This window comes from Jaculus jaculus, chromosome 9, assembly GCF_020740685.1.
Source record: "Jaculus jaculus isolate mJacJac1 chromosome 9, mJacJac1.mat.Y.cur, whole genome shotgun sequence".
NCBI lineage: Eukaryota > Metazoa > Chordata > Mammalia > Rodentia > Dipodidae > Jaculus > Jaculus jaculus.
Window position 1 is genome coordinate 98,288,875 of NC_059110.1, and position 27,711 is coordinate 98,316,585.

A 27,711-nucleotide genomic window follows, 5' to 3' on the forward strand; every position below is an offset into this window, starting at 1 on the left:
TTTGTTTTCTATGTAAAATTAATTGAGGTGACCTAAGGTTCAAATCCAGATGATTAAGATAAAGAGTAATGAGGGCTGGAGAGATGGCTTAGCAGTTAAGGTATTTTTGCAAAGCCAAAGGACCTAGGTTCAATTCTCCAGGACCCACATAAGCCAGATGCACAAGGGGGTGCACACATCTGGAGTTCGTTTGTAGTGGCTAGAGGTCCTGGTGCACCCATTCTCTCTCTTTCTCCCTCTTCCTCTCTCAAATAAATAATATATATATAAAATATATTGATGTATAATATTATATATATATGTATATATAAATATCCATACATATATATATATATATATATATATATATATATATATATATATATATTTGTTTTGTTTTTTCGAGGTAGGGTCTCACTGTAGCCCAGGCTGACCTGGAATTCACTATGTAACTTCAGGGTGGCCTTGAACTCACCATGATCCTTCTACCTCTGCCTCCTAAGTGCTGGGATTAAAGTGGTACACTACCACGCCCGGTTTAATATATATATTTTTTAAAAGACAAAGAGTAATGATAACAAGGAGGGTGGAGAAGTAGAAAAAGGCAAACACACAGTTTGTATTTAAATCTCTTTAAGTGAGTTAAACAAATGGGTTATTAAAGTAGAGAGGCTTAGTAGAAAGCTAGAATATAGACAGTTGTTTCCTGGACATGGTACTGAGTAATTAAAGCCTTGGGAGTATAATACAAAAGTCTTTTAAGAGTATTGTTCAAGCCATGCGTGGAGGCCCTGTTTGTTTGTTTTTTTAACACTTTATTTTTTATTTGAGAGACAAAGTTGATAGGCTCACTAGGGCCTCTTACCCCTGCAAACCAACTCCAGACCTATGCACCATTTTGTGCATCTGGGTTTGAATCAGGGTCTGTAAGCTTTGTAAGAAAGTGCCTTTAGCCACTGAGCTATCATCTTTCCAACCCTAGTCTTAGAGTTTTAAAAACCAAAGGGGATGTTCATTGTCTATCCACTGCATAGTGCAGTGTATTGTCTAACATTGAAACCAGGCATCTGAATATTGACTGATTATTAGATCATGGAAGCTAAGTTTTTTTGTGGTTTCCCATTTAGGATTTTGTTGGTGGTAAAATAAATAATTGTGAGCCAGGCATGGTGGCACAGGTCTTTAATCCCAGCACTGGGAGGCAGAGGTAGGAGGATCACCATGAGTTTGAGGCCATCTTGAAACTACATAGTGAAATTCAGGTCAGCCTGAGCAAGAGTGATACTTTACCTCAAAAAACCAAAAACAAATAAATAAATAAAAATAAAAAAATAAGTAACTGTAGATTAATACAAAATTTCATGTTGTACATTCCATATTATACAATAGGCAGTGAGAGCAACAAAGATTTTAGTTATCAGATACTTTTGAGTATTTTGCATAAAGATCACTGAGTTCCATCTCCAGTCTTCAGTTGTGAGGTCCATATGTTTGTTTTTCCTGCTATTGTATACATTCAGTAACAGAAGTGTAACCTTTGTAGGTACTGTGCACTAACCGATTATGCCACTGGAGCTGCAGAACTGTAATCTGTTCTAGACATGTCTGGTTAAGTATTGACTTGTGAGGAGCGGGCAGTTGATGGGTGGGGGATAATTTTCAGTTATATCTGATGAGTTTGAGTTGCTGAGAGCAGATTAAATAGGACTAGTGATAAGAATGAAAGCTGGATAACATCATGAATCTATATATTACAAAGAGTTATGAGCATAAAAAGTTGAAAACCTGTTAGGCCTTGGTATGATGTTTAAATCACTTTGGATTTTGGAGCATTTCAGATTATCCTACTAGGGATGTTTGATGAAATCTACACATATATTCTAAAGTATTTCTTTTTTTGAGGTAGAATCTCACACTTGCCCAGGCTGATTTGGAACGCACTCTGTAGCACAGGCTGTCCTCAAACTCATGGTGATCCTCCTACTTCAGCCTTCCAAATGCTGGGATTAAAGGCATGTGCCACCACTCCTGGCCTTGTACGTTCTAAAATCTAAAACAGGGCTGGAGAGATGGCTTAGCGGTTAAGCGCTTGCCTGTGAAGCCTAAGGACCCCGGTTCGAGGCTCGGTTCCCCAGGTCCCACGTTAGCCAGATGCACAAGGGGGTGCACACGTCTGTAGTTCGTTTGCAGAGGCTGGAAGCCCTGGTGCGCCCATTCTCTCTCTCTCCCTCTATCTGTCTTTCTCTCTGTGTCTGTCGCTCTCAAATAACTAATAAAAAATTTTTTTAAATTAAAAAAAAATAAAATCTAAAACATTTTTTTCTGGCCCTGATATTGTGGATAAGGGATGTTTGACCTGTAACTCCAAAAGATAGGGCTATATTTAGAATAGAGGTAGTGGGCTGGAGAGATGGCTTGGCAGTTAAGCGCTTGCCTGTGAAGCCGAAGGACCCCGGTTCGAGGCTCGGTTCCCCAGGTCCCACGTTAGCCAGATGCACAAGGGGGCGCACGTGTCTGGAGTTCGTTCGCAGTGGCTGGAAGCCCTGGCGCGCCCATTCTCTCTCTCTCCTTCTATCTGTCTTTCTCTCTGTGTCTGTCGCTCTCAAATAAATAAATAATAAATGAACAACAAAAAAATATTTTTAAAAAAAAATAGAATAGAGGTAGAAGAAAAAGTCACTGATAGACAGATGTAGATGACCTTGTGTGTGATCCCAGTACTTTCCTAAATGCTTTACAATGCCATGTAAGTAGTCTAAGCAAAAACTAGCATCAAGCCAGGTGTGGTGGTGCACACCTTTAATCTCAGCACTGGGGAGGCAGAGGGAGGCAGATCATTGAGAGTTTGAGGCCACCCTGAGACTAGAATTCCAGGTCAGCCTGGACTAGAGTGAAACCCTACCTTGAACCTCCCTCCCACCAAAAATAAACAGCATCAAGTTTGGGTTTTAAAAAATAGCCCTGAGCTGGGTGTGGTAGCACACGCCTTTAATCTTAGCACTTGGGAGGTAGAGGTAAGAGGATTGCCATGAGTTTGAGGCGACCCTGAGAATACAGAGTAAATTCCAGGTCAACTTGGGCTAGAATGAGAACCTGCCTTGAAAAAAAAAAGCTCTGACATCTTAGGGGTGCTGAATTGGATAGGAACTCTCCTGCAGAGTACTTTCACACACATTGAATGTTCTATTGCAGCAATACTTTTGTTTTTATTGTATGTATAAACAAGTTGGACTGAGCCAAGTTAATAACTTACAAAGCTAAGGCAACTAAATAAATGGTAGAACTTTGACCAAATCCACACTTTTTAAAATCTCGTATTAATATGATTTGTTGCTTTCTCTTTGAAGCATCATATTCTAGAAAAGATAAAGACCAAAGGAAGCAGCAGGCGATGTGGCGAGTGCCCTCTGATTTAAAGATGCTTAAACGGCTCAAAACTCAAATGGCAGAAGTTCGATGTATGAAAGCTGATGTGAAGAATACACTTTCAGAAATAAAAAGCAGTGTTGCCTCTGGAGACATGCAGACAAACCTATTTTGTTCTGACCAGGCAGCTGTGGCTGCATGTGGAACTGAAAACTCTGGCAGATTGCAGGATTTGGGAATGGAGCTTCTAGCAAAATCATCAGTTGCCAGTTATTACGTACGAAACCGTAAGTGAAAACAATTCCTGTTAGTGTCATTGCTTTATATGCTATTAGGGTATCCAGACGACTGGTTATTTTCAGTTAATTGTATCAACATCTCTGTCCTAATAAGTTAACCCTGACCCCATCCAAAACTGATTATGGCATTTTCTATTATATAGAACCCAACACTTCCTAATTGCTTACTCTATACTTGGCAGTAATTGGCACAGTTATTAATTTCATAGATCCTGCATTGTATCGATAATCGGATTTTATTTATTTATTTTGGTTTTATGAGATAGGGTTTCACTCTACGCTGACCTGGAATTCACTCTGTATTCTCAGTGTGACTTTGAATTTAGGGCAATCCTCCTACCTCTTCCTTCTGAGTGCTGGGATTAAAGGCATGCACCACCATGCCTGGTGATAATCAGATATTTGAAAAAAATTTTTTTGTTCATTTTTATTTATTTACTTGAGAGTGACAGAGGGAAAGAGGCAGATAGACACAGAGAGAGAGGACGTGAGCGCCTCCTTGTGCATCTGGCTAATGTGGGTCCTGGAAATCGAGCCTCGAACCGGGGTCCTTAGGCTTCACAGGCAAGCGCTTAACCGCTAAGCCATCTCTCCAGCCCGATAATCAGGTTTTTAAAATATGTAAGTAAGTGAGTGAAGATAATTTCAGATGGTAGCTATCACAGTAAATTGGATGGGAGGAGCAGGTAAAGAGTTTGCTCATTTATTTGGGGTTATCAGAGAGTGTTTTTGAAGAGGGAATGTTTGAGCTGAGTCCTGAGTGTGTGAGAAGTTGGCCGCTATTCACATTCTAGATAAACAGAACAGAAAATTCAAAAAGTTACTGGCACAAGATTCACTTTGTACATTTGAAGGAAGGGAACCATGGTGAATATGGTAAACAAAAAGACAGGAGAATAGTAAGAACTGAAGTCAGAGAGGTAGGCAGAGGTGGAATCAGGTAGAGTCTTATAAGACTTCAATAAAAAATTTGAGTTTTGGGCTAGAAAGATGGTTTGGTGGGGCTGGAGGGATAGCTTAGTGGTTAAGGCATTTTGCCTGCAAAGCCAAAGGGCCCAGCTTTGATCCCCCAGTACCCATGTTAGCCATATGCACAAGGGGGCACGTGTGTCTGGAGTTTGTTTGCAGTGGCTGGAGGCCCTAGCGCGCCCATTCTCTCTCCCCATCAAATAAATAGAATACTTTAGAAATGTTTTAATAAAAGATGGTTTAGTGGTTAAGGTGCTTGCTGTGAAGCCTAAGGACCCACATTCTGTTCCCCAGGACCCATGTAAGACAGATGCACAAAGTGGTACATGCTTTCTGGAGTTCATTTGCAGTGGCTGGTGCCCCTGGTGTGCCCATCCTATGTCTGTCTGACCCCCACCTCTCAAAAAAGTAAATAAAAAGAATTTGAGTTTTATTTGGATGCTAGAGGGAAGTATCTAAAGAATAAAAATCAAAAGGTGTTTGTAACTTAATTGTGACAGAAATGAGTGCTATGAAGTATCTGAAAAGGATTAAAAACAGGAGGTTCAAACCAGGCATGATGGCACATGTCTTTATTCTAGCACTCAGGGAGGCTGAGGTAGAAGGATTGCTGTGATTCTAAGGCCAGCCTAGGCTATAGAGTTAGTTCTAGGTCAACCTGGGCTAGAGTGAAACCCTGCCTGAAAAGAAAAGAAGTCTTAAATCAGTTATCTCATCCTGTATCTTAAAACAAAACAACAGAAAAAAGTAAAAGCTTTAAGACCAATATAAAGTAGAAAATTTAATGTCGAGCCGGACATGGTGCTACATACCTTTAATCCCAGCATTCAAGAGGCAGAGGTAGGAGGATCGCTGCAACTACATAGTGAATTCCAGGTGCGCCTGGGGTAGAGTGAGACCCTACCCCAAAACAAACAAACGCAAAATATTTTTGTTATAACCCTCCCAAATTAGCTGTCAGGGCAATAATCCCCTAGTTGTTTTAGACAGTATAGATAAAAGCTTCCATGCATAGTAAGATTAAATCTTTCTCTGGCAGACTACGTAATGTGTTTTATGGCATTTTACCATATTCAGAAATGTTTCTGAATGTCTTTGCAGCCACAAATAAGAAGAATAATTCACCCAAGCCAGCTCGTTCCAGTATAGCAGGGAGTCTGTCACTTCGAAGAGCAGTAGACTCTGGGGAGAACAGTCGTTCAAAGGGAGACTGCCAAACTTTGTCTGAAGGTAAATTTGGAGAATTGGAAATATAATTCATTGAATGTATGCCTGGAAATTGATGTGATACAGCTTTCAACCTTGCAAAGCACCAGGATTGCTAAAGTTCTAGTTGAAGTTTCTGGATGTGAAAGAACTTGTTTTGGGGTATTTTGTTGTTTTTCTGGGATTGCAGATAGGCACTCCCTGCCTTGGTATTTGAATTTTCTTGATCTCAGAACAGAACAGATCCTTCAACTGATTATTCTAGACTTTTTTTTTTTTCCCCAGGTAGGGTCTTATTTTAGCCCAGGCTGACCTGAAACTCACTCTGTAGTTCCAGGCTGGCCTCACACTCACAGTGATCCTTCTATCTCTGCCTCCCAAGTGCTGAAATTAAAGATATGCACCACTATGCTTGGTCTTCTTAATTTTTTAAGTACTTTTCAAAAATTGGGATATGCTACATAATTTTTTGAAAGTTTTACTTAGTTTTAAAATATATATATTTATATATATATGTATAGTGAGATTTTTCTGCAGTAAGAGAATGTTCATGTTCATTTGTCATCTTTTTGAATGTCCATCTTCTTTTCCTGAAGGTTCCCCTGGAAGCTCTCAGTCTGGGAGCAGACACAATTCTCCCCTAGCCTTGACACATGGTATCATTGGTGATATCATGGCCAAGAGTGAAGACCGGCAGTGTAAGGCTTTGGATTCAGATGCTGTGGTGGTAGCAGTTTTCAGTGGCTTGCCTACTGCTGAGAAAAGGAGGAAAATGGTCACTGTGGGGTAAGTAAGTTATTTTGTTATTTCAACCTTTAAGTCTACATCATAATGAATGAAATTAATTTCTACTTTGTTAATATTTTTAGGTGTGTATAAAGTTCATTTATTAAATATAAAATGTCACCTCTTATTTATTTTTATTTATTTGAGAGAAAGAGAGAGAATGTACATGCCAGGGCCTCCTGCAACTACAAATGAACTCCAGATGCGTGTTCCATTGTGTGCATCTGGCTTTACGTGTGTACTGGGGAATTGAACCTGGGACATTGGGCTCTGCAAGCAAGCACTTTAACTGTCCACCTTTTTTATTTTTATATCATTGTGTTGAGGATCAAACCCAGGATAAGCACTTGTTTTTTATTTTATTTATTTTATCTATCTACATATCTGTCTTTCTATCTATATGTAATATATGCAAGCAGAGAGAGAGAAAATGTGGACACACCAAGGCCTCCTGCTACTGCAGCCAAACCCTGTGCATCTGGCTTTACATGGGCACTGGGGAATCAAACCCAGGCTGTCAGACCTTGCAAGCAAGCATCCTTAACCACTGAGTCAAGCACTTGTTTTTTTTGTTTTTTTGTTTGGTTTTTTCTTTTGGTTTTTCAAGGTAGGGTCTCACTCTAGCCCAGGCTGACCTGGAATTCACTATGGAGTCTCAGGGTGGCCTCGAACTCATAGCAATCCTCCTACCTCTGCCTCGCGAGTACTGGGATTAAAGGCATGCGCCACCACGCCCGGCTAAGCACTTGTTTTTTGTTTGTTTGTTTGTTATTAATTTGCAAGCAGAGAGAGAGAGAGAGGAGACAGGGAGAATGGGTGTGCCATGGCCTCTACCCACTGCAAACAAACTCCAGACACATGCACCCCTTGTGCATCTGGATTACGTGGGTGTTGGGGAATCAAACCTGGGTCTTTTGGCTTCATAGGCAAACGCCTTAACTGCTAAGCTATCTCTCCAGCTCCCCGCCCCCTTTTGTTTTTGAGGTAGGATCTCAAGCCCAGGCTGACCTGAAATTCACTATTTAGTCTCAAGGTGGCTTAGAACTCACAGTGATCCTCCTACCTCTGCCTCCCCGGAGTACTGGGATTAAAGGTATATGCCACCCTCCCCCCCCCTGCTGTTTTGTTTTTAAACTTTGTCTTTTTAAATATATATATATATTTATTCTTATTTATTTATTTGAGAGTGACAGAGAGAGAATGGGCACACCAGGGCTCCCAGATACTGCAAACAAACTCCAGATGCGTGTGCCCCCTTGTGCATCTGGCTAACGTGGGTCCTGGGGAATTGAGCCTCAAACCGGGGTCCTTAGGCTTCACAGGCAAACACTTAACCGCTAAGCCATCTCTCCAGCCCTTGTTTGTAAACTTTGTATTGACAGCTTCCATAAGAATTAACTAGTAAACCATGATTATTCCCACCCTACCCCCATTCTTCTGTTTTGATGTCATCATCTTTTTCTTCTAGTTTGAAGATCTTATGTAGGTAATGTCAGACACTTTGATTTTATGAATATCAAGGCCATTTTATGTCTGAAAGATTGTATTGTAAGTCCTACCTTCATTTTGCTCTTACATTCTTTCTGCCACCTCTTTTGCAATGGACCCTGAGCAATGGAGGATGTGATTGACATGTCTCAGTGCTGAACACTCCACTATCATTTCTTCTTAGCACTATGGTACCTTCTGAGTCATCCCAGTGGTCACCACCATCTGAAGAGAAGCTTCTCTAACCAAAAGTGAGAGTAGCATTAATATATGGGTATAAACATAAAGTGTTTAGAGGGCATTTTGATGGGTATAAATATATGTAGTTAGTCAAACAACAGCAGGCATTACTCCCCTAGTACTCATATTATAGGCTTTTGACTAGTTTTTCAGTACCAGGCATATATTCCCTCCCGTGGAGCAGGCCTCAAATCCAATTACAGAGCAGCAGTGTCCTCTTTGACAAATATGTACTGTTGCACCAGTTGGTACATTTGACTTGACTGGCCAGTCTTTTTTTTTTTTTTTTAATTTTTATTTATTTATTTATTTGAGAGCGACAGACACAGAGAGAAAGACAGATAGAGGGAGAGAGAGGGAATGGGCGCGCCAGAGCTTCCAGCCTCTGCAAACGAACTCCAGACGCGTGCGCCCCCTTGTGCATCTGGCTAACGTGGGACCTGGGGAACCGAGCCTCGAACCGGGGTCCTTAGGCTTCACAGGCAAGCGCTTAACCGCTAAGCCATCTCTCCAGCCCTTTTTTTTTTTTTTTTTGATAATTTTTTTAAATTATTTATTTATTTATTTGAGAGCGACAGGCACAGAGAGAAAGACAGATAGAGGGAAAGAGAGAGCATGGGTGCGCCAGGGCTTCCAGCCTCTGCAAACGAACTCCAGACACGTGCGCCCCCTTGTGCATCTGGCTAACATGGGACCTGGGGAACCGAGCCTCAAACCGGGGTCCTTAGGCTTCACAGGCAAGCGTTTAACTGCTAAGCCATCTCTCCAGCCCGACTGGCCAGTCTTAAGGCTTTCTGGGTCCACTGCTGTTTTAACGTCATTCATGACTTCTCTTTCCCAAAGGGCTGCATGCAGCACAGCTCGTCTTGCCAAAATGAACTCCAGACACATGCATCACTTTGTACATTTGGCTTTACATGGGTACTGGGGAATTAAACCCAAGCCAGCAGGCTTTGCAAGCAAGTACTTTTATACACTGATCCATCTCCTAGCCCCAACCTTAACTTTATTTTTAAATTTATTTACTGGGGAGAGAGAGGGTGCAGTTGGGGGGGGGGGAGAAAGAGAGAGGCAGATATAGAGAATAGGTGTGCCAGGGCCTCCAACCACTGCAAACTCCAGACATATATATGCACCACCATGTGTATCTGCCTTGACATGGGAACTGGGGAATCCAATTTGAGTTCGCAGGCAAGTGCCTTAGCTGCTAAGTGATCTCTTCAGCCCCACTCTTTTTTTTTTTTTTAAATAATTTTATTATTATGATTGAGGCAAGCTTAACGGAACGGCCTTTCTTCCTTTCCTCTTGCTTTCTTTCTTTTTTTAATGCGAGAAAGCAAGAGGACAGGAGATACAGAATTGGCATGCCAGGGCCTCCAGCCAGTGTAATCGAACTTCAGACATGTACATCTGGCTTACATGGGATCTGAAGAGTCGAACATGCGTCCTTAGGCTTCACAGGCAAGCACCTTACCACGAAGCTATCTCTCTCCAGTCCTTATTTTTATTTGAGAGAGAGAGAGTGGGAATGCCAGTGGCTTTTAGCCACCGCAAAGGAACTCCAGACGCATATGTCACCTTGTGCATCTGGCTTACGTGAAGCCTGGTCCCTTAGCTTTGCAGGCAAGCATTTTAACCACTAAGCCGTCTCTCCAGCCTCTCTTTTTTCTTTTTTCTTTTTCTTTTTTTGGAGGTAGGGTCTCACTCTAGCTCAGGCTGACCTGGAATTCACTATGTAGTCTCAGGATGGCCTTGAGCTTATGGCAATTCTCCTACCTCTGCCTCCCAAGTGCTGGGATTAAATGTGTGCACTACCGTGCCCGGCTGTTTTTTGTTTTTGTTTTTAAAATTGTTTTTATTTTTATTTGTTTATTTGAGAGAGAGAGAGAGAGAAAGAAAGAGGCAGATAGAAAGGCAGAGAGACAATGGGCATGCCAGGGCCTCTAGCCACTGCAAATGAGCTCCATATGGAGTGCCAGCATGTGCATCTGGCTTACATGGCTACTGAGGAATCAAACCTGGGTACATAATCTTTGTAGGCAAGTACCTTAACTGCTAAGCCATCTCTCCAGCGACCCCCCCCCAAGTCTTTTTTTAAAACTTTTTAAAATTTATATTTTTTTATTTATTTGAGAAAGAGGCAGATAGAAGAGGGGGGAGTACCATAGGCTACAGATGAACTTCAAATACACTGCCTTGTGCATCAGGCTTACATGGGTCCTGGGGGACTTGAACCTAGATCCTTTGGCTTTGCAGGCAAGTGCCTTCACCACTAAGCCATCTCTCCAGTCCTCCTCCCCCACTTTTTTAAACGGTTTTATCGTGCCTATTTTTCTTCCACATAAAAGTATCAATGCTAATAATTTTAATTTCTAGAAAGGCAGATACATGGTAGTTATTGATACTTTTATCCCTGTCCTAAGCGACATGAGCTCAAAACTCATCCATATCAATTAATCTTGCAGCCATTTGGAAAATAGAATGAGGAGACAGGTGAGATAACTTAGCAGTTAAAGGCACTTATTTGTAAAGCTGCTGACCTTAGTTCAGTTCCCCAGCCAGTCATATAAAGCTGGACAGGCATTCATTTGCAGCAGCAAAAGACTCTGGTGTACACAGATACACAAACACACACACACACACACACACACACATACAGAGGCAAATAAATATTTTTTTTAAAGAGAGGGAACATAGATTGTTTTATCTATGGAAGTACTGGCTAAGTAAGCCATTAATACTAATTTGATGATTTGTCTTAGAGATATTAAATTACTATTTTTTTGAGGCAAGCCCAACAGACTGCCCCTATTTTCATGAGAGAGAGAGGAAGGAAAGGAAACACAGGGAGAACTGGTACAGCAGGGCTATAATTGAACTCCTGACATGTTTTCCACCTCGTGTACATGTGGGATCTTAACGCATTTGCGCCGCTGTGTTTAGCTTACATAGGACCTGGAGAGTGGAACATGGATCCTCAGGCTTTGCAAGGAAGTGCCTTAGCCACTAAGCCATCTCTCCAGCCCTTAAATTACATTTCTAAATGTAAATAACAAAACAGTTCTCCCTGGAGATTTTTAAAAATTTTTAAGTATTTTGCTAATTAATTTATTTATTTGAGAAAGAATGGAAGCCCCAGGGCTTCTAACAGCTGCAAATGAACTCCAGATGCATTCATCACTCTGCCTCTGGCTTTATGTGGGTGTTGTGGAATGGAAACTGGAATGTCAGGCTTGCCATGCGAGAGCCTTAGCTGCTGAGCCAACTCTTCGCACCCCTCCCCACCCAGGGACTTTGAAAAGAACTTTGAAGTAAATTTACAGAAAGAGTAGTATTCCTTAAATTTACTTAATTTCTTGTAGTGTTAAGCTCTATTTCATTACCAAATATAAACAACTGGAGATAATGTTTAACTGAAGTATTGACAGTAGAAAAATATTAAAGTAACTGATGAGACAATTATGCTGTTGCCTTCCTGTAATGCTGACTGCTTGGGTGCCTGAGACAAGAAGACTGAAAGTTGGAGTAAGCATTGATTTAGCAAGACTCTCTCAGAATTTAAAACTAAATGAAAATAAAGGCTGGAGATGGGGCTCAATAGTAAAGTATTTGCTTTACATGTATAATGCCTTGGGCTCAATCCCCAGACATGAAAAAATAATCACTATGGATTATCTGATCTTTACCATTATGTAGCCTGGTATTATACATGTTTTCAAATTAAAGCTACAACTGGCCAAGTGTGGTGGCACATGCCTTTAATCTCATCAGAAGTAGGAGGATGGCTGTGAGTTCAAGGCCACCCTGAGACTACATAGTGAATTCTAGGTCAGCCTGGGCTAGAGCCAGACCCTACCTCGAAAAACTGAAATAAATAAATAAAGCTACAACTAGCTTTCATTATTTTGTTTCTGCCTTTAGTCATAAAGACTAAATTTGCATATGAACATGTTTTTGTGGAATATAAGCTTTTATAGAAAAGTCTAGTTCTTACAATTTTACTGATAGTTGTGTAGGTTAGCTAGGTTTATGTGGGTGCTTCTTAACCTGTGTTCTTCCCTCCTTTTAAAATTTTTTTTTATTTATTTGCAAGCAAGCAGAGAGAGAAGAAAGACAGAGAATGGGCATGCCAAGGCCTCCAGCTGCTGCAAACAAACTCCAGATGCATGTGCCGCTTTGTTTATCTGGTTTTACGTGGGTGCTAAAGAATCAAACCCCCCAGTCATTAGGCTTTGCTGGCAAGCGCCTTACCCTTCAATTCTGGCCGGGTGTGGTGGTGCACACCTTTAATCCCAGCACTTGGGAGGCAGAGGTAGGAGGATGACCATGAGTTCAAGGCTACTCTGAGAATATATAGTGAATTCCAGGTCAGCCTGGGCTAGTGTGAGACCCTACCTCAAAAAACAAAACAAACAAACAAAAAAATTCAATACTGATATTAAGTGGTTACCAATGAAAAATGAAAAAAATATAACATGAACATGTCCTTATTTATTTATTATTATATTTTTTTAAGGTAGGGTCTCTCTCTAGCTCAGGCTGACCTGAAATTCACTATATAGTTTCAGGGTAGCCTCGAACTCATGGCCATCCTCCTATTTCTGCCCCCCTAGTGCTGGGATTAAAGGTATATGCCATGCCTAGCTATTTTGAGTTTTCTTTCTTTCTTTCTTTCTTTCTTTCTTTCTTTCTTTCTTTCTTTCTTTCTTTCTTTCTTTATTTATTTATTTATTTATTTATTTATTTATTTTGAGGTGGGGACTTACTCTAGCCCAGGCTAAGTTGGAATTCACTATGTAGTCTCAGGGTGGCCTCGAACTCAAGGTAATACTCCTATCTCTGCCTCCTGAGTACTGGAATTAAAGGCATGTGTCACCAACACCTGGCATAATGTTTTTATCTTTATTTTCCCTTTAGCTTAGTCTTCCATATCCCTGCCTACCCTTATTGTTTGTTTCGGTTTTTTTGTTTGTTTGTTTGTTTTTGTTTTTCGAGGTAGGGTCTCACTCTGGCTCAGGCTGACCTGGAATTCACTATGTAGTCTCAGGGTGGCCTCGAACACACGGCGATCCTCCTGCCTCTGCCTCCTGAGTGCTGGGATTAAAGGTGTGCGCCACCACGCCCGGCTTGTTTTGGTTTTTCGAGGTAGGGTCTCACTCGAGCCTAAACTAATCTGGAATTCACTATGTAGTCTCAGGGTGGCCTTAGTGCTGGGACTAAAGGCATGTGCCACCATGTCCAGTCTTATTGTTTTTTAATGTGTGTTATATTTTTCCATTTTTATTTTTCTTGAATCTTTATTCATCTATTTAGTTTAGTTACTTGAGAGAGAAAGAGAATGGGCAACTCAGGGCCTCTAGCCCCTGCAAATGAACTCCAGATCCATGTACCACCTTGTGCATGCATCTGACTTTACTGTTTATAGGGGAATTGAACTTCGATCCTTTGCCTTTGCTGGCAAGCACCTTGACCACTAAGCCATCTCTCCAGTTCCTCAGGGTTTGCAAGTTTAAATACCAGTGATGTGCCTTCTTTTATCACATAGTAATGCTTCCCTAAAATCTTTCAGTACTAGTACTTATTATTTTAGAACTTCTACTTGCATTTACTTTAATTGACACTTTTATTGAGATAATTACAGATTCACATGCAATTGTAAGAAATAATATGGAGAGATCATACATACCTTGTGCTGTTTCCCCTACTGATAATACTTTGCAAACTAAAACATTATCACAACCAGGAATTGATAATGATACAGTCCCTCATTTTTTTTAATTTTTTTTTTTTTTAATTTGAGAGCGACAGACACAGAGAGAAAGACAGATAGAGGGAGAGAGAGAATGGGCGTGCCAGGGCTTCCAGCCTCTGCAAACGAACTCCAGATGCGTGTGCCCCCTTGTGCATCTGGCTAACGTGGGACCTGGGGAACCGAGCCTCGAACTGGGGTCCTTAGGCTTCACAGGCAAGCGTTTAACCGCTAAGCCATCTCTCCAGCCCAAGTCCATCATTTTATAACCTTTCACTGTGAATCTTTGTGTGTGGTGTGTGTTTATAGTGTTTGCATCTGTGTGTACTGATGTGTGCACACAGATACAGACGCCAGAGGAAGATGTCAGATGTCCTTCCTTATTGTCAGGGTCTACCTTTTTTTTTTTTTTTTTTTCAGTCAAATTGGCTGACCAACAGATTCCTGAAATTCCTGTCTCCACTTCTGTCAGGATTGGGGTTACTGACATTCACAGCCATGCCTGGCTTTTTATGTGGATGCTGAGGATCAACTGTAGATCCTTATGCTATTGTAACAGGCCATATCTTCAGAGCCATGTCCTTGGCTCTCATTGTGAGTCTTTGGTATAATTAAAATAAAATAGGAAATTTAGTGTTATATATAATTACATATATCCTGCTTGGTTCAGAGCTCAGTTTTAGAACAAGAAGAAAATACAGGCCATCATATCGCTTGATATTTGAAAATGTCATGCTGTATCTTCCTCCTTTAGGGCTAATGCTAAAGGAGGTCGTCTGGAAGGAATGCAGATGTCTGATTTGGAAAATAATTCTGAAACTGGGGAGTTACAACCTACACTACCTGAAGGAGCTTCAGCTGCCACTGAGGAAGGTAAGGAACAAGAAAATCCATGATTAGGAAGAAAGCAGAAATACTGACTTTTCGGTGGTTGTGGTGGTTAGGCAGTAGGAAGCTGTTGGTTTACTTCAGATGTCACCAAGACCAATCTTATATGTTTGATCTTAATGCAGCATTCAGTTTGCCCGACTAGGACATAAAACAGAGAGGAAGGCAGAATGGACAATTTACTGTATAAAAGAACACGGCTTACTGGAATAGGAATTTATAGGGGCATAAAAGCTGTTTTGTTTTGTTTTGTTTTTTAGTTTTTCAAGGTAGGGTCTCACTCTAGCCCAGGTTGACCTGGAATTCACTATGTAGTCTCAGGCTGGCCTTGAACTCATGGCGATCCTCCCAAGTGCTGGGATTAAAAGCATGTGCTATCATGCCTAGCTAAAAGCTGCAAATAGTTAATCTTTTCAATCAGTAAATGCAATAAGCAGGCTGGAGAGATTGTTCAGTAGTTAAGGCAAAGTGAGATATGCATCTGGAGTTTTGTTTGCAGCATCTGGAGGCCCTGGTATACCCATTCTCTCCGTCTGTCTTTTTCTCTGTCTGCTTGCAAATAAATAATAATATTTAATTCAAAAAACAGATGTAATAAACCACCTATTTGCCAGGTATTGAATTTTTTTTGTTTGTTTTGGTTTTTGAGGTAGGGTCTCACTCTAGCCCAGGCTGACCTAAAATTCACTATGTAATCTCAGGGTGGCCTTGAACTCACATGGATTCTACTACCTCTGCCTCCTGAGTGTTGGGATTAAAGGCATGCACCAACCATGCCTGGTTTTTTTTTTTTTTTTTGCTTTTCGAGGTAGGGTTTCACTCTATCCCAGGCTGACCTTGAACTCACAGCAAGCCTCCTACCTCTGCCTCCCAAGGGCTGCCATTGAAGACATTCACCACTATACCCGGCTGAACTTTTGCTACATATATGAAGACAGATAGTTATGTTCACAGTTACAAGGACACTGTGCTCTAAAAACAGCTAGTTAAAATATTAAGTGTTGAATCAAGTCAGTCAGGTAGGGTGTATGTGTGCACACACACTCCAGGGCCTCTTGTTGCTACAAACTCCAGATGCATGCACCACTTTTGTGCTGGGCTGTAAGTGGGTACTGGGGAATTGAATCCAGGCTGGCAGGTTTTATAAGCAAATACCTTTAAAAAAAATTTTTTTGTTTATTTTTATTTATTTATTTGAGAGCGACAGAGAGAGAAAGAGGCAGAGAGAGAGAGAATGGGTGCACCTGGGCCTCTAGCCACTGCAAATGAACTCCAGACGTGTATGCCCCCTTATACATCTGGCTAATGTGGGTCCTGGGGAATCAAGCCTCAAACCGGGGTCGTTAGGCTTCATAGGCAAGCGCTTAACTGCTAAGCCATCTCTTCAGCCCTTAAGCAGGTATCTTTTAACAGTTGAGTCGTGTCCCCAGCCCTGAAGTCAGTCTTTATTAATGTCAGTAAATTGCTTGCACCTTCTTGTTGCTGGGACAAAACACCCAACCAGAAGCAGTTTATGGGAGGTAAGGATTCATTTCAGGTTTATAGTTTCAAAGGGAAACTTTAATATGGAGGAAGAAATTGACTTACTTCATCACACATGTATAGCAGAGAGAAAATAGCAAGGGCAAGGTAGCTCTGAAAACATAGTAAGCTGAATGAATCAACCCCACAGTAGTCTGCCCCAGCAACTTACCTCTAGCAAGGCTCTACCTCCCAAAGGCTCTACCAACTTGGGGCCAAGTAGGAGGCTTAATCATAAACATCTGAGGTGCTGAGGGACATTTTACATTAAACTGCCACAATACTCTGCTTATGGTAGCATCTCAAGCTTCAACTATTTAAAAATAAATCCCTTGTGCTCCAGATGCACAGAGTGGTGCATGCATCTGAAATTTGTTTGCAGTGGCTAGAGGCCCTGGTGCACCCATTTTCTCTGTCTCTGCTTGAAAGTAAATAAGTAGCCGGGCATGGTGGCGCACGCCTTTAATCCCAGCACTCGGGAAGTAGAGGTAGGAGGATTGCTGTGAGTTCGAGGCCACCCTGAGACTCCATAGTGAATTCCAGGTCAGCCTGGGCTAGAGTGAGACCCTACCATGAAAAAAAAAAAAAAAAGTAAATGTAATTCTCACGTGGTGGTACATGCCTTCAATCCAGCACTCAGGAGACTGCAATAGGAGGATAACTGAGTTGCGACTACACAGGTCAGCCTGGGCTAGAGAGAGACCATATCTCGAGAAACAAACAAACAAAAAAAAGAATTAATTTATTCATTAATTTTTTTAAACCCCTTGTGCTGATCATCTTCAACTCTACCAACTTTTGCTCAGTTATAATTCTTATATTTCTTCTACATATTCTTCCAAGTTTATGATTATCTAATAACCTAAGACACTTTTTGGTTTACCGAGGTAGGGTCTTACACTAACTCAGGCTGACCTGGAATTCACTATGTAGTCTCAGGGTGGCTTCGAATTCTCTGTGATCCTCCTACTTCTACCTCCCCAGTGCTGGGATTAAAGGCATGTGCCACCACACCTGGTGACACTTTTTTTTTAAGTAACAGAAAGTGTTTAAAGCAAGGCTATATCTTTCTCCCCCCCCCCCATCAAATACATAAATATACATTTTTTAAAAACTTAAAAAAAATTTTTTTGAGAGTGCACACCAGGGCCTGCTGTGACTGCAAACAAATTCCAGGTGTGTGCACCCCTCTGTGTATCTGGCTCACGTGGGTCCTGGGGAATGGAACCTGGGTCCTTTGGCTTTGCAGGCAAGAGCCTTAACTGCTAAGCCCCAAAAAATATTTTTTAAAAACTTAAAAAAAATAAAAATTACAGCTGGAGAGATGGCTTAGCAGTTAAGGCATTTGCCTACAAAGCCAAAGGATCCTGGTTTATCTCTCAAAGAGGCGCATGCATCTCGAATTCATTTGCAGTGGCTGAAGGCCCTGGTGTGTGCCCATTCTCTCTCTCTCTCTCTCTCTCTCTCTCTTTCTCTCTCTCTCTGCCACTTTCTCTCTCTCAAGTAAATAAATAAAATATATTTTAAAAAAGTAAAAATTAAGGGGCTGGAGACATGGCTTAGTGGTTAAGGGGGTTTACCTGCAAATCCAAAGGACCCAGGTTCAAATCCCCAGGACTCACCTAAGCCAGATGCACAAGGTGGCATATGCGTCTGGAGTTCACCTGCAGTGGCCTCTTTCTCTGTCTCCTCCTCCTCTCTCTCTCAAATAAAAATAAAAATAAAAATATTAAAAAATAAATAAAACAACCTTTAGCCAGGCATGGTGGCACATGCCCTTAGTTCCAGTACTCAGGAGGCAGAGGTAGGATCACTGTGAATTTGAGGCCATCCTTAGAGTAGATAGTGAATTCCAGGTCAGCCTTGGCTAGAGTGAGACTAACTTGAAAAACCAATTAAAAAAAAAAAAAAAAAAGACTGTGTCTCTTGTCCTTGCTTTGCTATTTATATGTTAGTAGAAAAGAATATTATTTATTTTCAAGGAGAGAGAATGAGAATGGGCACAGCAAGGCCTCTTGCCACTGCAAATGAACTCCAGATGTATGTTCTACTGTGTGCATCTGGTTTTATGTGTATACTGGGGAATCAAACCCAGGTTTCCAGGTTTTGCAAACAAGCACCTTTAATCCCTGAGCCATCTCTCCAGCCCCAAAATATTAGCTTCTTTTTTTATGTTTTTATTTATGTATTTCCAATGAGAGAGAGAGAGAGAGAATATGAATGGGTACACTAGGGCCTCTTGCTGCTGCAGACGAACTCCAGATACATGTGCCACCATATGCATCTGGCTCTATGTGGGTACTGGAGAATTGTACTTGAGCTATCAGGCTTTGTAAGCAAGTGCCTTTAATTGCTGAGCCATCTCTGCAGCCTTCAGAATATCAACATTTAGATATTTGGCAGTTAAAATTATTTTTATTTCTCATTAAATCTGTGCTGCTTTCCACCTCTACTCATGCTAATTTAATTTATTTTTATTTATTTATTTATTTTTGTTTTTTTTGAGGTAGGGTTTCATTCTAGTCCAGGCTGACCTGGTATTCACTATGTAGTCTTAGGGTGTCCTCGAACTCTCAGCGATCCTTCTACCTCCGCCTCCCAAGTGCTGGGATTAAAGGTGTATGCTATCACACTGGCCTCTACTCATGTCAATTTTACTGATTAATGAATTGTAGCTCAAAGCAGATGTAGAGGTGCCGCCATCTGCCTCTGGCTTTCCTGTGGGAGAGTTGATGGGAGTTGGCCTTTTCAGATTTTCAGTTAAAAAGAAAACTAAACTGTTATCTCTGTGGTGTTCTTTCATTGGGCATTATCTTAGGAGAAGATTAAATAAAAATGATTTTTAATTTGTTGATTATTAAAACATTAAATATTATTACTAATGTTCTTTGTTGAAAGGACCATTGAGAATTAGCTGCTTCCATGTCTTTGTAATGACTTAAAATCTTACAGCATGTGTTAGAATTACAAGCTTGGTGAAATTCTTCTAATTTGCCAAGTGTTGCAATTGCTTCTGATGATGGCATAATCACTGAACATTCTATGTAGTTTGGACTATCTCTGCATTGGCACCATTGCCATTTTGGATGTCTTAGTTATTATAGGGAGGCTATTCTCTGTGCTGTTGGGATGCTTAGCTGTATCAAGTCACAAGATGCTAATAGTACTTCACTACCAATTACAACCCAGAATGTGTGCACATATCACCAAATGTTCCCTGTGAGAAAAAAATAATCCCCCATCAAGGACCACTAATCAACCTCACAACTTAACTAGGCATGATAGTCTGAGGATCACTCTGAAAAATGGGCTGTAGTTATTGATGAAACAAATTGTAGCTTTCAGGGAAGCTATGTATGTATGTGTGGTGGCAGGAGGAACAGTTAGACCACTGATTAGCTGTTGAGGAGACTAGTTAATGGCCATTGATAATATTGGATGATAAGTCCTCTGACAAGGAGTTTAAAGGAGAAGTAGCTCATAATGGCAATAGATAACATTTATTTATGTCCTTGCTATGTTCTCTTTTTTTTAAATATACTATTATTAATTTATTAGAGAAAGAGAGAGGGAATGGGCATGCCAGGGCCTCTAGGCACTGCAAACAAGCTCCATACACATGGGTTTTGGGTAGTCGAACCCTAGGCTTCCCAGACAAGCACCTTTAACACTAAGCCATCCCTCCAACCTACTGTTTTTGGTTTTTCAAGGTAGTGTCTCACTCTAGCCCAGGCTGACCCGGAATTCACTATATAGTCTCAGGGTGGCCTCAAACTCATGATGATCCTCCTACCTCTGCCTCCCGAGTGCTAGGATTAAAGGTGTGTGCCACCATGCCCGGCTCCATTGTGTTCTTTTAAAAAAATAGTTTTAGGGCTGGAGAGATTGCTTAGAGGTTAAGGCACTTGCCTGCAAAGCCAAAGGACCCTAGTCTCTCTCTCTTTCTCTCATTTCTTTTTTCTGAATCTGGATACATGACAAACCCACTCAATTGTTGACCAAGGCTTACAGGTGTGAAACAGAAAGGCTTTCTGAGAACTGGCTTTTACTGATGGCAGAATAATATCCACAGCAGTGAGGAAGACCCTCTTTCCTACAAATAAGCAACTTTCCATAGTCACAGAGCTACATTTGTCCATTAAGTTTCCTTGTCCCAGCTTCATCGTGTGGTCACCTTCTCATTCCTTATCTTGGGACTCTGATGGTGAACAAGTTTTTGATACCACCAATGGAAATGTGCTGTTGATTTGCATATTTGTAACAGTCTTTCTTGGCGCTTTGTATTACCTAGCATTCCTTATACAAAGATAAAATGTATTGCCAGAGAACACTGACCACGTGGCTATGGATTTCACCTGAATAGTCACATGCCTTCAAAACTTGGAATATATAGTTCAGAACCTAAATGTGGCTGAGCAAGTGCCTTTCTCTAGGATAAGCTGTCAGTTCACTTGGGCAGGGGGTGCATGTGTATTGTTTTAAACTATTTGGACATGTGTGTGTATACACACCAGGGCCTTTTGCCAAGCACATGCATCTCTTTTTGTATCTGGTGATATATGGCTGCTAGGGATTTGAACCCAGACCACCTGTGCAAGCACCTTTAACCTCTGAACCATCTCCCAGCCCCATACTAGGGCATTGCACATGCTACGCAAGTACTTCTTTTTGAGATATCTCATGATGTAGCCAAAGCTAGCTTGGGTGTTTCCCCTGTCAGACATGCATGACCACATGCAGCATTTCCTGTGGATTCTGACAAGTCATATTTTTGGTGGTCTCTGGCCTAAGAGGCATTTTTGCTTAAGCTTAGCTACTGAGCTATCTCCTCAGCCAGTGGCTTGGAATTTTTTATCCTCCTATCTTAGCTTTCTGAGTGCTAGTATCACAGGTATATGCCACTACACTCTGCTTAGTTTTTAGAAAGGTGTTCATAAGGCCGGGCGTGGTGGTGCACACCATTAATCCCAGCACTTGGGAGGCCAAGGTAGGAGGATCACCAAGAATTCGAGGCTACCCTGAGACCACATAGTGAATTCCAGGTCAGCCTGGGCTAGAGTGAGACTCTACCTTGAAAAACAAAAAAAAAGAAAAGAAAAGAAAGAAAGGTGTTCATATAATGAATAAAGAGCTTCATATACATTTAATAAATAATGATTTGGATTTTGACAATTCCAAAGAATTATAGTTTTGTCTTTTTTTTAATACTGAAGGTTAGTATGTTTGAGGAACTTAGAAGCACTAATACTAAGAGATATGTACCTAGAAATTGAAAAATCAATATGATTTTGTTTTGAGGAACAGTTCCATGAAAGGCCACATGATGGACGTGGTGCTTTATAGATATAACTGGGCATTTTCTTCATTTAGGTTTATTTTATTTTTTGGCTTTTTGAAGTAGGGTCGCACTCTAACCCAGGCTGATGTGGAATTCACTATGTAGTTTTCAAGGTGGCCTCGAACTCATGCAACCTTCCTACCACTGCCTGGGATTAAAGACATGCACCACCACATCCGGCCCCATATTTCTTGATATTTTTGTTTTGTGAGGTGCTGGAAGTGGAATCCATGGCCCTATGCATGCCAAACAGACTTTCTAATATCATTGGACTACATCTTAGCTCTCTGGTTTTGTTTTGTTTTTTTTCCAGGGGGTCTCACTCTAGCCCAGGCTAACCTGCAATTCACTATGGAGTCTCAGGGTGGCTTTGAAGTCATGGCGATCCTCCTACCTCTGCCTCCCAAGTGCTGGGATTAAAGGCGTACACCACAATGCCCAGAAGCCATCTAGTTTTTATGTCCCCCCTTTGGTTTTTCAAGGTAGGATCTTGTTGTAACCTTTGTTAACCTACAATTCACTATGAAATCTCAGGGTGGCCTTGAACTCATGGCAATCCACTTACCTTTGCCTCCCAAGGGCTGGGATTAAAGGTATGTGCCACCATACCTGGCCCTTAAATTTTTTTTTTATTTGTTAGCATAATTTATTTATTTATTCTCAATTTGTATTAACATTTTCCATGATTATAAGAAGGATGCCATGGTAGTACCCTTCCCCCCCCCCCCCACTTTCCCCTTTGAAATTCCATTCTCCATCATATCCCTGCCCATCTCAATCAGTCTCTCTTTTATTCTGATGTCATGGTCTTTTCCTCCTCTTATGATGGTCTTGTGTAGGTAGTGTCAGGCATTGTAAGGTCATGGATATCCAGGCCATTTTATGTCTGGAGGCAACACGTTATACAGAGTCCTACCCTTCCTTTGGCTCTTACATTCTTTCTGCCACCTCTTCCGCAATGGACCCTGAGCCTTGGAAGTTGTGATTGAGATGTTACTCGGTACTCCAGTCACTTGTTTCCAGCACCATGATACCTTCTGAGTCGTTCCGAGGTCGCTGCCATCTGAAAAGAGAAGATTCTCTTACCCAAAGTGAGAGTAGCATTAATATAAGGGTATGAATATTAAGAGAAGTGTTTACTGGGCAGTTTGATAAGCATAGTATATACACTTATAGAGACATCAGAATATGTTACATCCCTAGGGATCATGACTAACCCTGTTTTAAGTTTTCAGTATCAAGGATTTATTCTCTCCCATGGAGCAGGCCTCCAGTCCAATTGGAGGGCAGTTGGTTTCCACCATGACAGATGTGCCACTATTGCACCTGTTGGCTCATTTGGCCTGGCTAGCCAATTATAAGGCTTGCAGTGTCCACTGTTGAGTATCTTCGCTGGTGATTTCTCTTTCTCCCATTGAACTGCATGCAGAATGGCTTCTTCCAGCTTTCTTTCAGCTAGTATACATGGAGGAGGTTCTCAGCTCAGTTCCAGCAGGATTTTTCATTGACCTTGCAACCCAAGTATGTGGAGTCTTCAGCAATAGGGTCTTACCATCTATTCCTGGTGGGAGACCAAGGGGCTTGGCAATGGCCTATATTGTTTTGGGGGCATTAGGGACCTCCCTGGTCAGCAACTAACTGGAAGGTAGTCCATCCCTGGCACTGAAAATTTTCTAGCAATAATCTACAGCTCCTGAGTGTTCCATTGCCCAAAAAGTAGGATTCCATGGGATTTGTTTATATCCTCTTAGATTTTGATTAGCCCTCCTTCCTCCTTTCCTTTACTCGATCTCTTCCCCTGACCTCACTTTGGCCCTTTTCACCCCCATTAATCTATTCTTCTACTTACATATATACAATACCATCCTATTAAGTACCCCCTCCCTTCCTTTGTCTTTTCTTTATATCTCTTTTCTAGCTTACTGGCCTCTGCTACTGAGTTTTTTCCTTCTTACACAGAAGCCCAATCATCTGTAGCTAGGATCCACATATGAGAGAGAGCATGTGACGCTTTGCTTTCTGGGCCTGGGTTACCTCACTTAGTATAATCCTTTCCAGATCCATCCATTTTCCTGACAATTTCATAAGTTCATTTTTCTTTACTGCTGAGTAGAACGCCATTGTATAAATGTGCCATATCTTCATTATCCACTCATCAGTTGAAGGACATCTAGGCTGATTCCATTTCCCAGCTATTGTGAATTGAGTGGCAATAAATAAGGTTGAGCAAGTATCCCTAAGGTAATGAGATGAGTCCTTAGAATATATGCCTAGGAGTGCTATAGCTGGGTCATATGGTAGATAAATTTTTAGCTGTCTCAGGAACCTCCACACTGATTTCCAAAATGGCTGGGCCAGATTGCATTCCCACCAACAGTATAGAAGGGTTCCTCTTTTTCCATATCCTCTCCAGCATTTATAGTCATTTGTTTTCATGATGGTAGCCAATCTGACAGGAGTGAGATGGAATCTCAATGTAGTTTTTATCTGCATTTCCCTGATGACTAGTGACGTAGAACATTTTTTTTTAGATGCTTATATGCCATTCGTATTTCTTCCTTTGAGAACTCTCTATTTAGCTCCATAGCCCATTTTTTGATTGGCTTGTTTGATTCCTTATTATTTAACTTTTTGAGTTCTTTGTATATCCTAGATATTAATCCTCTATCAGATGTATAGCTGGCAAAAACTTTTCCCTATTCTGTAGGTTACCTCTCTGCTTTATTCACAGTGTCCCTTGCCATACAAAATCTTTGTAATTTCATGCAGTTCCAGTGGTTAATCTGTGGTTTTATTGCCTGAGCAATTGGGGTTGTATTCAGAAAGTCTTTGCCAAGACCAATATGTTGAAGGGTTTCCCCTACTTTTTCCTCTAGCAGTTTCAGAGTTTCAGGTCTGATGTTAAGGTCTTTAATCCATTTGGACTTAATTCTTGTGCATGGAGAGAGAGAAGAATCTATTTTCATCCTTCTACAGATACATATCCAGTTTTCCCAGCACCGTTTTCTGAAGAGGCTGTCTTTTCTCCAATGAGTACTTTTGGCATTTTTATCAATTATCAGGTGGCTATAGCTACCTGGACTTACATCTGGATCCTCTATCTTGTTCCATTGATCTACATGTCTGCTTTTGTGCCAGTACAATGCTGTTTTTGTACTATGGCTCTGTAGTATAGGTTAAAATCACGTATTGTGATACCACCAGCATGATTTTTGTTGCTCAGTATTATTTTAGATATTCGAGGTTTTTTGTGATTCCAAATGAATTTTTGGATTGATTTTTCTATTTCCACGAAGAATGCCATTGGAATTTTGATGGGGATTGCATTAAATGTGTAGATTGCTTTTGGTAAGATTGCCATTTTCACAATATTGATTCTTCCGATCCAGGAACAAGGGATGTTTTTCCATTTCCTAGTGTCTTCTGCAATTTCTCACTTGAGTATTTTAAAGTTTTCATTGTAGAGGTCCTTTATTTCCTTGGTTAGGTTTATTCCAAGGTACTTTATTTTCTTTGATGCAATTGTGAATGGGAGTGATTCTCTGATTTCATCCTCTGTGTGTTTGTTGTTAGCATATATGAAGGCTACTGGTTTCTGTATATTTATTTTGTATCCTGCTACATGGCTGTAGGTGTTCATCAGCTCTTACAGTTTGCTGGTAGAGTCATTAGGGTCCTTTATATATAGGATCATGTCATCCACAAATAATGATAACTTGATCTCTTCCTTTCCAATTTGTATTCCTTTTATGTGTGTCTCTTGCCTTATTGCTATGGCTAAGACTTTCAGTACTATATTAAATAAAAGAGGGGACAGTGGACCCCCTTGTCTTGTTCCTGATTTGAGTGGAAAAGCTTCCAGTTTTTCTCCATTTAGTAATAAGTTGTCTGTAGGCTTGTCATAAATAGCCTTTATTATATTGACATATGTCCCTTCTATTCCCAGTCTCTTTAGGACTTTTATCATGAAGGGATGTTGGATTTTGTCAAATAACGTTTTCTGCATCTAATGAGATGATCATGTGATTTTTGTCCTTTAGTCCATTTATATAATGTATTATGTTTATCGATTTGCGTATGTTTAACCTTCCCTGCATCTCTGGGATAAAGCCTACTTGCTCAGGGTGAATGATCTTTCTGATATAGTCATGTATTCTGTTTGCCAATATTTTGTTGAGAATTTTTGCATCTATGTTCATGAGGGAGATTGTTCTGTAATTTTCTTTTTTTTTGTTCTGTCTTTGCCTAGTTTTGGTATCAGGGTGATGATGCCTTTGTGGGAGTTTGGTAGCATTCCTTCTTTTTCTATTTTATGGAAAAGCTTAAGAAGCCATGGTGTTAGTTCTTCCATGAAGGTCTGTTAAAATTCATTAGTGAATCCATCTGGACCTGGACTTTTTTAGTTGGGAGATTTTTGATAATTGCTTGGATCTCCATGTTTGTTATAGGTCTGTTTAAGTGATTAATGTCATCCTTATTTAATGTAGGTAGGTCATATAAATCAAGGAAATCATCCATTTCTTTCAGATTTTCAAATTTAGTGGAGTATATATGTTCTTATGATATGTCCCTATGATTTTTTTAAAATTTCTCTGGTATCTGTTGTGATGTTGTCTTTTATTCATTTGTGTCTCTCCTCTCTTTCTTTTGGTCAGATTTGCTAAGGGTTTATCAATCAATCTTGTTTCTCCTTTCAGAGAATCGACTCTTTGTTTCATTGATTCTTTGGATTTTTTTTTTTTTTTTTTTTTTTGGTTTCTCTTTCATTAATTTCTGCCCTAATCTTTATTATTTCTTCCCATCTACTGATTTTTGGTTTGCCTTGTTCTTCTTTTTCCAAGGCTTTAAGGTGAAGCATTAGGTTGTTTATTTGGGACCTTTCTAATTTCTTAATATAGGCCCTTAAAGCTATAAATTTACCTCTTAGAACTGCCTTCATTGTGTCCCAGAGATTTTGGTATGTTATGTTCTCATTATTGTTTGACCCTATGAATTTTTTGATTTCCTTCTTGATTTCTTCATTGACCCATTCATCATTTAGTAGGGTATTGTTTAGTTTCTATGATTTTGTGTATGCTCTATAGCTTTTCTTGCTACTTATTTGTAGTTTGATTCCATTGTGGTCAAATAGAATGCAAGGAATTATTTCAGTTTTCCTGTATATGTTAAGATTTATTTTGTGTCCTAATATATGATCTATTTTAGAGAATGTTCCGTGTGCTGCTGAAAAGAATGTATATTCTGCAGCATTTGGATGAAATGTCTTGTACATATCTATTAGGTCCATTCCTTCTATGACCTCATTTAGTCCAAATGCCTCTCTGTTTATTTTTTCCTGGGATGTCCTGTCAATTGATGAGAGTGAGGTGTTGAAGTTACCCACTCACTACCACTGTGTTTGGTGTTATCTGTGACCTTAGTTTTAATAGCGTTTGTTTGATGAAGTTGGGAGACCCCATGTTAGGTGCATATATGTTTAGGATTGTAATGTCCTCCTGTTGGAGTGTGCCTTTAATCAATATAAAGTGACCTTCCTTATCTTTCCTAACTAATGTTGGACTGAAGTCTACCTTCTCAGATGTTAGGATAGCAACCCCTGCTTGTTTTCTAGAACCATTTGCTTGAAACACTGTTTTCCAACCTTTCACCCTAAGATAGTGTCCATCTTTTGTAGAAAGGTAAGTTTCTTGGAGGCAATAAATTGATGGATCCTGCTTTTTAACACCATCTACAAACCTGTGTCTTTTGGTTAGGGCATTGAGGCCATTGATATTATTGAAAGGTGTGTATTTATTTTTTGCCATTTTTTTGTAGTCTTCCCATTTTACCTTTGCTCTCTTGTACTAACTAGTATTTGAGTATGGCTTGCTTTTTCCAGATTC

At 40.5% G+C, this 27,711-nt stretch overlaps 1 protein-coding gene across 4 annotated transcripts in view; it reads left to right on the forward strand.

Moving 5' to 3' along the window:
- The window catches only part of Trim37 (tripartite motif containing 37), a 171,476-nt gene that overhangs the window by 77,817 nt on the left and 65,948 nt on the right, over positions 1-27,711 (forward strand). For all 4 annotated transcript variants that reach the window (XM_045159189.1, XM_004664517.3, XM_045159191.1 and 1 more), the window contains 4 exons: positions 3,327-3,632; positions 5,715-5,843; positions 6,416-6,605; positions 14,837-14,955. In XM_045159189.1, coding sequence (XP_045015124.1) covers positions 3,327-3,632; positions 5,715-5,843; positions 6,416-6,605; positions 14,837-14,955 — 744 coding nt within the window. The remainder of the gene's footprint in view (positions 1-3,326; positions 3,633-5,714; positions 5,844-6,415; positions 6,606-14,836; positions 14,956-27,711) is intronic.